General features: G+C 38.2%; 1 protein-coding gene across 1 annotated transcript in view; it reads right to left on the bottom strand.

Moving 5' to 3' along the window:
- Window positions 1-568: 568 nt before the first annotated feature.
- Window positions 569-11,428, bottom strand: part of LOC103799134 (transmembrane 9 superfamily member 2-like) — a gene marked incomplete at its 5' end in the record, with an annotated part of 28,345 nt that continues 17,485 nt past the window's right edge. The window contains 4 exons of the mRNA XM_009071437.1: window positions 569-1,211; window positions 8,907-9,078; window positions 9,495-9,606; window positions 10,918-11,069. Of these exons, the coding sequence (XP_009069685.1) occupies window positions 1,144-1,211; window positions 8,907-9,078; window positions 9,495-9,606; window positions 10,918-11,069 (504 nt within the window). The remainder of the gene's footprint in view (window positions 1,212-8,906; window positions 9,079-9,494; window positions 9,607-10,917; window positions 11,070-11,428) is intronic.

Here is an 11,428-nt window from a genome sequence, read left to right as displayed (position 1 = left end):
TCAGCTTCAAGTGCAATTCAAGATTTTGGGGAGCCTCTTTAAAACCCTGACATTGCTGAGAGAAGAATCCCTGCAATCTTGGAGCTGAAGAGGCTATTAAGATACTCCATCTCATGCAATCCAGCATTTAAGCACAAGCTCTGCAGAACAGGAAAAAGGCTTCACCTTTACAAAACACCCATTCCCAAGCCCACTAGATTCATGGCTAAACTTCCCAACAAGCTGCATCGGTCTCCACAAGATGAAGAACAAGATGTATTTTTCAGATGGCTAAAAGAAGGAAAAGAGGGTTGATCTTTGATAGAAAGTAATGGCTTGCCCAGCAAAAAGTATTTGGGGGAAGTTGGAGTAAACACAGAGCTGATGCTGAGGTTCAGAAGCCTCTGCCCATCCCACAGCCACAGCCTCAAGTGACCTCAAGTCCCTTTGCTTGCACAGACAATCTGTAGCCAAAGCCACAGGCAAACAGCTTATAAACAACACTCAACCTGAAAAGTATCAACTGGTCAAACTAATGTTTGTGTCCAAGCAGTGAAGACCTAATTAGCAAGGAAGGAAACAAGTCAGGTGGAGTTGTGCAGTTTTATTTGGACAAAAACCAGTGTCGATATTTTCAATAAAGTCTACATGACACTAAATGCATGTACATTTGTAAGAAGATACCTAGCTGCAAAGAGGGAGCAGGATAATATGTACAATCATAGTTAAGTTAAAAAAAATTCACATTTTACATAGATTTGCTTGACAGTCTTATGCTTTCATGGTATATAAATGGTAACCAAAAGAGGTAACAAAAGGAAACCCCAAATCACGAGCAAATTCAGCTGCAGGACTGTATAATGTACTCAGTTTTCAAATAAACTAGTTCACAGAATTTTTATTTGCCATAAATCAACTTTTGAATATAATTTTTGAATCACAAGAATTAACATGTTCAATGAATATACTGGTGTAAACATTACTGTTTAGATCAAAATGGCAGCAGTGCCATTTCCTTCTGCAAAAAAAAATAATCTGTATTTTATGCTGTAGTCTCATCTTCAGCTTTTATAAATCAGAGTAATTACACAGGATGTTTTTCAGTACAGAGTAGAAATTATCAAACAGCAAGGGAGATATGTTCAAAAGACACTTTGAAGCTTTTCAGTCCACTTTCACAACACTGTAAATCTTGCTTACAAACCAGAAGCAGGCAAAAAATCCAATAGTCCCTAAAATGAGAAAGTGAAAATGGTTAGTTTATCTTATAGTTTGCTCTGAGAGAGAAATCTAACAAGTACTTCCCAGCAGGACAGAATACAGCATTGTAATCCAGCTAACCATCCTGAGCAACAGCACTTCTTAAACTTAACAATACATGCTCATCCCCAGGCTAAATTATTGATTTAGATCAAAGATGACTTTCAGGACCAGGCACCACTGAACATGATGCTACCACCAGCAGCAGCAGGCACACAAGCACCAGTTAAGATACTGACTTTTATATACACACAAAGTCAGCCCCTACCTGGGTTTTTAAGGTTTACAATACTTTATGGCCACTTATGAATTCTGATACATAACAAGGCCTTGGAACAATTCACCTGGCCCAGTTTTGTATTCACTGTGCTCTATTTATACTTGAGAACAGGGAACTTCTTCCTCTGTGTATCCTGTGACTTCCTTTAGCTAAAGCAATGCTCCAAGTGCTGCAGCAGCTGGGAGCAAGCAGCAAGTGAAACCAGCAGTGACAAAAACACATTTTGTGTAACATGTATTCAAGCTGTGGATTTGCTTGTCACAGGTCAACTATAGATAATGAAAACATACATCATTTTGGGCAATTGACCCAATCCATGAACGAAAGAAATCCAAAGGCTCTTAATTACACAGGCACCATTTCAAGTGCTAAAAAGCCCTTGAGCCACAGCTGAAGGGAGGCTGGGAGAAAGCACCAGTGCAAGCTTGCCCTGATCTCATATCCCTTCCTGGAGTACTGCTGGGAGGGGGGTTGGGTAACAGACCTGTGTTCTGGTTTGGTACAGTCTCCCTTCATTTCTTATCAATCCAGTTTTCAGCCATCCAGCCCAACAGCAGGACAAAAAAACCCCACACAAGTACCTTCTGGAAGCACTTTGGACCACATGTCAAGTCCTATACAGACTGAGTTAGGGCAGGGCAGAAGATGATGAAGGAGAGATGACACTCAATGAGACTAGGATATACCAACATTCTATTTTTGAGCTGATGAACAAGTTTGTAGTTTTCACCTACTGTCATTATTATGGGGCAACTGTGAAGACATTGTCCAACACATCTACTTTTAAATTACCCTAAGAACTTCATATGCAAGGAGACAGTCTCAGTTAATTAATTTAGTCTCAAGCCTCTAATGGAAGCGATGCACTGTTCCTCATACTTTTACCTAGTGGTAAACTGCCACAGAGATGTTAAGTCTTTACAGCTAAAAAAGGGAAGGTCTCAGTTCCAGCTGAATTTATACTAGTCACATTTCTGTCTTTCAGACCACATCCATGCATTCCCCAAGTGAGGACTCCACCTTGGGATGCTTGTTATCTATATGCCAATCCCGACATTCCTCATGCTACCATGTATACTTGCAGTTAAAGGTTTGTTGACAGCCTTCTATTATATGCCACAGATTATCCTTTCCCTCCAAGACTGCAGTTATCATCCTCTGGAACAGTGGGAGAGAGATTTATGGCTGTTGATAGGAAATCAGACACCAACCACAGAAGAAATATAATTCCTTTGCAGGGTTGACATCACTAAGACTTTGTAGCTCATGGTCAATTCTCACTCCTTCCTACTGTGTCAAATACTCCAATATCAGCATTGTTACTCTAAGCCTTACTCTCGTGGCTTTTTCCTAATAATGGTTCTCAGCATCTGCTTTCTAGTTGTTTTTATAATGTAGTTCACTCCAAGCCTTTTATGGCCTTGAAAGCAATGTTTCACAGATGTTTCACAGATAAGATACCTTCAACATTTATCTGCTATTCTAGAACAATTGCAGTATCATAACAAAAATGTACAACTAACACAAGAATGAGAGTTATCACAGTTTTCTGAGCATGCCACAACTTAATATGGGAACACACTAAATCCACAGCATTTTCCTCCAATCTTTGTCAGTCTGAATCCTTATAGTTCACCAGTTTTCTACAAAACATTGCCTCAGTCATAACAGAACCTGAAGACTCCACACTGTGAACAAGCATTTCATGTATAAACAGATTTTCACAGGTTTCAATAACATTGATTTTCAATTTCCACTCCCCAAAAAGTTTGTTTAGCAAATCAAAGACCGAGTACCCCGTGTTCCTTTTTTAAACTTGATGAGAGATTTTGCCATTGTACTGGAAAGAGTAAGACATTGTTTTAAGTGGCAATGTCTGTTAGACACCAGATTTGAATCATGAACTTGGGAGAGAAAGGCTACACTCATCACCAAGATACAGCCTTGTGTAGCCAGAACCTTCTCTGGTGAGCAGAGATTCCTTGTTGTTACCTCCACATCAGTAACTGGGGCTTACCAGCACTGTCATTTCTTCTTTCCATCCATGACTAAATATATCCTACGAACTCCAGATGTGGATAGCTCTATGGACCAGAAACCTAAGGATCTCATCATCTGTCAAATGTAGCTCTCCTAAACAGCATATCTGATGCTTAAAGACCAGAATGGTTTAAAGGTGTTGGCACAAACACAACTAGGTGAAAATCCACCTCAAAAATACAAGTGCAGATTTAGGAGTGTGAATTAATCACAGCAAATCAACTAAGTGGTTGTAGCGCGCTTTTTTTTTTTTTTTTTTTTTTTAATTAAATAACAAGGGCCAAACAGACCAGAAGGTTCCAAAGGCTCAGGTCAGCACAGAGCTGTGCTGATACCACAAAAATCAGCATTACTGGACAGAAATGAATGTAAGTTAAGGAAACATTATTGATAAGTTTTCCCTGCACAACTGCTTTACCTACGTGATTGCTTGTGTTAGTCAATGAAAAGCTTAACTTTAGCTTTGTTTTTTAAGAACATCAACAGCACAGTGCCTGGTTCCACTGAAATTTAGTGTGTTTTCCACCCCAGACCTAGGGGTGCTTATAATTCCAGGAACCATTAAGAGGCCCATGGAAGTGGGATAGTGGACTTTCTATACAGGAGTAAATACTCCAGTCAAAGGGATCTGCAAATCAGTAACAACTGGAGAAGAAAAGCAGCTCTGAACTAGTGTGGCTTGTTTGAAAATTCTAGCCAGAATGTTTTTTACACTTCCTACATTTTAGCCCATTTTACAAACCTGTCACTTGTTCCAGATTCTAGCACTTTACATGGGAAAACACTTCATGGCTGGATCTTCAGGCTGGTGCAAGTACAACAGGTTCTCAGATTCTCCTTTTAACTACTTTGACTAAGGCCAATCTTAAAACACTGCTAAAGTGTAGGATCAGTTTCCTACACCTGGACCTCTACCCAGTAAAACTGCCATTTGGAGTCACACTAGTTAAAATCCACTCTTGATATCTCACATAATATGGCTTGAAACATAATTTCTTGAAGAGCATACTCAGCTCTTCAATCTTGAGCATTTTTCTAAGCACATCTTGTACCAAAATTAGAATCATCCCATATCAAAATGAGCCTCATTAGAACAGGAAGACTATTTAGGTAAGCTTTAGATAAGACCACCCCAGGATCTTGCTTTTATTTGTCTCTTTCAAAACAAATTCAAACTGAAACCCAAGTTTTGAAGCACTATCAACAAGGAGCACACCTCTGCATCTTACTGCTCATCTGACAGACATCAATGAACACAACATGACAGAAAACAGACACCCAAAGGTGTTTTTGTGAAAGCTGTTAAAGAAATTCTAACGCTAAGTACTTACAAAAACAACCAACAACAACAAAAAAGAGCCCAGTGAAACAACAAACAAACAAAAACCCACAAAAATAAACCCTAACCCCCCAAACAAATAAATAAAAAGACCTCACTAGTTGAAAGAGTTGAGACCTCGGCAATTATTTTCTGATTGGCCTAAATTCCTTTTTGTTCTAAGGTTTCTACAGCTTTCATATACACATCTCTATCAAATGACCCAGCACCAAGCCTGACACCAATTCCTCCAATGAGTCTGTAAAATCTGCTTGTTTGGTTTAATCCAATATAACAAATGAGTTTCTTGGCTAATGTTTACTTTAACCAATCCTAACCACTCACCAGCTTAGACTGAATGACAAGGCACCTGCACTACCTGCATTTAAGAACTTACTGTTGTGGGGGAGACCTTTATTTTCCCCTGTGTGGGTGAGCTCCATATTTTAAAATTTGCCTTTATAAACACCCCCTAGTAGACAGGAAACTGATGCCATCCCAGAGCACATCACTGATCATCCTAGGGAGGCAAAGCAAAAAGATCTTTTTCAGGAGCTACTATAAATTCAAGCACCCAGTTGTGAAGGTGATTCAAGTAATTTCTCTAGCCAGGGAGCAAGACATGTCCAAACATCCCTTTATACTTAGTAGGGAGACACTGATAAACACCCCCTAGTAGACAGGAAACTGATGCCATCCCAGAGCACATCACTGATCATCCTAGGGAGGCAAAGCAAAAAGATCTTTTTCAGGAGCTACTATAAATTCAAGCACCCAGTTGTGAAGGTGATTCAAGTAATTTCTCTAGCCAGGGAGCAAGACATGTCCAAACATCCCTTTATACTTAGTAGGGAGACACTGACACCTCAGTTGTGCTCTTTCCTCTCAGGTTTACACACTGCTGAACACTCTGGTCTGCAGTATATACACCACCACTTTCTGATGCAGAGGAACAAGAAGTTATACACAGCCAGACAGTGCCTAAGTGGGTAAGGAAAAGTTATCAGAAAACTAGTTTAAATTCAAAATTAAACCCAAGGATTGCTGCACAGAATAATGTCAAAATACATTAAGCAGACTCTTCTTCTCTCCTCCTCTCTTCTAGCTTTATTGTTTAATGAAGAAAAAAGAATTCAAAGCACGAGCAGATTGTAAGAAAGCAAATAGAAAAGCACTCTGCTCTTCGCTGATACTTCTTATGTACCTTAAAAGCTCTCTGTATCATACTGGTTTCAATCACTGCACAGTGGTGGGTGCTTCAGAATCTCGGATTCTAAACACAATCTACCCAGAAGATCAAAACTCAATTTTGAAAATGGCATTAACTCACAAGTGAAAATGATGTTCAAAAATAGAGGTCACTGTAAAGCAACATGCTTTGACTATGTTCAGCATTTTTTTCCTCTCCTAGAATGAAATGCATGTAATCATGTAGCTCTCCCCATTCAACCACACTTATTACTTCTTGAAAGATTAGCTGCACTTTATACATTAAAACAAAATTGTCTGGTTTGGGTGTGCACATTCATTGTTAGATTGCACTGGTCAGATTGTATTATTGTCCTTGTTGCCATACAAGCATTCAGGTCCTATTTACTTATTCATTATGATCCCCTTTGTAATGCTCAGGGTAACACAACACACAGTCACAGAGGAGGTATTAACACTGCCCTTTATATTTCTGTCACAGTTGCTGAGACCTAATAGGCAAGAATAGAGGAAACCAAAATACCTAGTGCTAACTTAAGTGGAACAGATCAAGGTCCCACTTTGGGAACACTATTAATGCAAACAGTGTGTAAAATTACATTAGCAAACTCCCTCACCTCCAGAAACTCGTGAAGGACTGAACCCTTGTTTTCTAAATCAAGGGCTATTAAGGAGTGTTTTACAAAACAATGCAAACTTAGGTGTCTTCTGCTTGTGCCATCTGTCTAGAACAGTTTACATTTCAGGCCAAAAATCTATCGTCCAGCTAAATATGAAAATTTATATTTACATTAGCAAGGATTTATTAGACACTCCATGAATTGTTACACCCTTCTAGTGACTGTCTGTTCTAGTAAGTACTTTTTAAAAGGGACCATGTAGTAGCTTTTCTCATGAAATACAAATGCAGCACATACAAATGCATTTTTCTTATTTTATTTTGAAATAAAACCACTACTATGGTTTTATTTCAATATAAAACAAAAAAAACAGACACTGCAAAAATAACAGCAGCAGTTTATGATTGCATTTCTGGGGCCTCACTGGCCTCCACATCAAGAACTCCAGGATCAGCACATCTGAAGCTTTTAATACCATTTCAGCAGCTGCCATGACAATCTCAATTATCATTTTATATATGAAAGGGATATTTTTAATTCTCCCAATTTGCATCTTGTAAGTGAAATTGAAATTGGCAGGATAGCAACTAACCTATGCTAAAACCCAGACACATATTAACATATTGATTTAGTTTAAAAGTAATTAAAACATTTTAGACTATAGTTTGGGGTTTGGGTTTTTTTAAAAAAAATATAGATATTACAGAAGACATCTGGAGCTTGTCTGTTTTGCCAGGATTTAAGCAGGGGTTTAACTGGCAATATGCCAACTTCTATTTTTTAATTATTAGAAGGGAAACACAGAAGAATGAAATCCACTTCTTTTTTCCCCCTCGTTTCTTTTTAAAACTTTTTTGCCTATCTTTTGATGAGACACAGACCTAAATAACAAACAAAAAACTAGCAGTAAGTCCCAGTTAGTGTTATTAAATATAATTTCCACAGAACAACTGCTTTGTTCAAACACATACAGTAATTTTCTTCAGGGGTTTGTTATGAACAGTGCTTTTTTTGCCTCATGTCAACCAGTATTAGAAGAAATGAAGATGAAAGGCTCTGCTCACTGCTGCACCCACAAACTTGAAGACTGAAGCTAAGACTTCCTTTCATTACCTATTTTAACCGCTCTCTTAACTGCATTTAAGTGCACTTAACTAAGTGATGCGTTTCATAAAGTGAACACAAAGTAATTACAGCAGGTTTTAATAACCAGGCAGAAATTAAGCAGTAACAATATAAACCATCACACCATCCACAGAGAAATCCTCTGTTACAAATCTCTGGAGTATTTATGCTGCTTTATGAACAACCCATCATACATGAACTAGCACTTTCTCTAGTTCTGCTTCTGCAATACTTCATGATGCCAAAAAGTGATATGTAAGAGATCTGACTTCATGTGTTAAAGCTACATATACAACAGCAGCAGGATGATGAACACCAAGACAAAATGCTCCTGGCTATTTTTAAGGGCCAGTACCCTTCAAAGCGCTTCTAATTTCGTCTAACACATGGTAAATCTGGCACAGATTTCTCATCAAATCAACCTCGAAATTACAGTTTCAGTCAAGTGATTATGAACATTAGAGTAATTCTGTAGAAGACACTCAGTCTGTGTGAGGAGCACCGGGAAAGTTAGACAAGTAAAACTGGAGAGCCATATTTCAACTGGTTCCTCCAGTTAAGGTACACTGCTGTCATTAAGAAGTGGTGCTAATGAGCAGGTAAGGCACCTCTAACAGTACTAAAACTCTCTACTGTCAACATCCACTTTTCCCCAGCACCAGCCTCCTCCACTTGCTCCCAGAGAAAACTGAAAACAGCTTTTATTCTCCATATGCAGAGGACAATTATCTCTAACTAAAGAACTTCTAGAACCAATTATGAAATCCAGAATCAAGTTAAACACTCAATATCAAAGCGAACAAGAATGGCACTTTGAAAATATAGCAGTTTGAACTCCCTGTTAATATAATATTCAATAAAGGAAAATTAATGATATTATAAATAAATGTAATTTCCAGTTAGGAAAAAACCATAAGGAATATCACCCTGTGATGTGTGGCCTCACAAACCATAAAAGTAACACTGTCTAGAGTCATAAATTGTATGTCATGTTTCAGATAGTCTAAATTTCACCTACCGTTTCAAAGCCACATTTTGAACCCTGCATTCATTTTAGTTTGAACACTGTACTTACCTGTGAAAAGGAAAAAAATCAAGACCATGATCATTGTGTAACCGAAGTATAAAATGGTGCTGGCAGTTCCTGTTATCTGGAGTTTGGAGAAGAAGTAATGAATGGCATAGATGAAGAGATAAACTGCTGTAAAGCTGCTCGTCAAGAACGATCGCCACCACCAGTGATAATCCTGAGAGGAACAATAAACCACTCAGTAAATCACCACACAAAACCCAGAATATAAATAAACAGGTTATAAAGTAACATTATCTTACACAGTATGTTTGGTTCTGCAAAATTTATCTCATAAAAAAGAAAAATTCCAACATAGCACCTACATAGTCTTTTTTCCCCTCAGTCAGCTGCATTGCTTCCACTATGAACACCAAACTGCTCTAAGATCAAGGCTGTTTCTTTTTGATTATCTGCTGCCAGTGGTGGATTCCAAAGCAAAAGGCACATTTGAGAAGAGTGGGTGAGACAGGCACGTCAAGGCTGACAGTGCAATCCATTCACAGTGCCCAGAACCTTGCAGGGCATGGGAATTCCTCACCTCTAACATCCTCCAGCTAGAAGTGGTACCTACAGCAAAACTGTAACGTTTACCTCTGCACACAGATGGAAGTAGCACAGTAGGACTGTAGCTTCTGAACATGTAATTAGAAGAATTATAAAAACTAGGAACAGGAATCCAAACATGTAATACATCTGATGAGACCTAAAATTAAAAACAAATAAAAACAGACCTAAAATTTAAAACAAACAAAAACAAAGAGTCTCATTTTTGGTTGAAGTTCTGAGTTAATTTACAGTGTCACACTGCCAGATAATCAAAAACAACAAAAAAAAAAATCCAAACCAACAAAGACCAAAACACCCAGACCACTAGGATAATTAGTGAGTAATCAGGCATTGGAATGGGCTGCCCAGGGAGGTGGTGGATTCACCATCCCTGGAGGTTTTCAAGACAAGACTGGATGTGGCACTTAGTGCCATGGTCTAGTAACCATGGTAGAGTTGGACTTGATGATCTTGGAGATCTTTTCCAACTCATTGATTCTATGACTCTATGAAATATGTTCACTGACTTTTAATCTGGTGTCTTTCAGATAAGGAAAGTAACCAAATTAACTTTACTGAGTGAAGGTGTCAATTGCTGCTGAACAGGGTTTGACAAAAGGAGTATTTGCTGCACATTCCCTCTGTGTCTCCCTTCTATTGGACAAAAAAAATGAGAAACAATTTGGGAATTCAACAATTTCAGCTACAAAGTCCAGAGTATACCTATTTGTAATCTGATTACACTTTTTAACATAGCTACATTACATTTTTCCTGTTTCTGCTTTTGTTGAGGACTAATGTGGAAAGCTAAACTAGTATATTTGCATTTCAGAACTGAGGCAAGAAACTGTCCTGTAAGATCTCTCAACACAAAAAGAGGACAGAATAAAAACCCGTCACTTACAGGATAGTATGTCCTATTAACAACAATGCATTGGATATTTCATGTTTACGTTGCGGAAGTTATGAAAGATTGCACTGGTTTATTCTTTCTTGCACCTGCCTGATTAGGTTTTGACAAGACTTAGGAGTGGAGTGAATGGTTCACAGGGGGTGGAGCCTTTGTTTTTCAGAACATGGAATCCCAGGATCTTGACCTGATTCTGATCTAACAGCTGAAACTGCTAGATCACATTAGTTTCATAATTCACAATATAGTCACACAATGGATTAGGCTCTACCTAACCACAACAGCGTGAAACCACAGTTGTGCTGTTCAGAGCCAGGAAGATAAAACAAGGCCACAGGACTTTGATATCAATTTGCAGCTGTCATTAAGAAGAACTAGTTTTGTAAGTTCTAAGCACAGAAATAAATACACAGATTCTGGAAATTCTGTAGAAGTCTGCATGATGATCAAAAGCCTTTAAAATTAGTTTACTCCTTACATTAACTGGTTTGGGATGTTCAAACTCACTGTGTGTATTATCAAATCAACATAACTAGAGGAAAAAAAAGTGATACTCACCAAATGCTATTCAGAATGAAAAAAAGTTGAATAAAAATACAGCCAAAGGGCAATATACCCCCCATGATGATACCAGGCAATGGCTTTGTGAAAAACGACTGCTCTGGAATTTGGCGAGGGATCTGGTTTGTACGCACTGGGTGTTCAATGGGCTGCAGGGGAATGGATATAAATAAAAGAAATGCTGTTAGATCATAAATCAAATTACTTTTCTTGAATATTAGCATCTAAAAATTTGATAAACATAACTATATTTTCATTCATAAGCCATCACAAGTGACCAAACAAAAAAAACCCTACAGACTTGATCCCCATCATTAGGAGAAAGCTCATATGCTTCAGACATTCCATCTACTGGCCAGGAAGCAAGTCAGAACACAAAGGAAAAATCTGTTCAGCCCTTAATTAAAAAAACTATTTAAAAATTAAAAACCCACCACCTTTTTCTCAGTTGTCTGGCACTATATCAAACTAGCCAAGTACAAATTGAAGTCCTTCTGAAGTACTGCTT

Source organism: Acanthisitta chloris, unplaced genomic scaffold (assembly GCF_000695815.1).
Source record: "Acanthisitta chloris isolate BGI_N310 unplaced genomic scaffold, ASM69581v1 scaffold8580, whole genome shotgun sequence".
NCBI classification, from domain to species: Eukaryota; Metazoa; Chordata; class Aves; order Passeriformes; family Acanthisittidae; genus Acanthisitta; species Acanthisitta chloris.
Note: the sequence above shows the minus strand (reverse complement) of the source record. Positions and strands in the feature narration are given on the sequence as shown.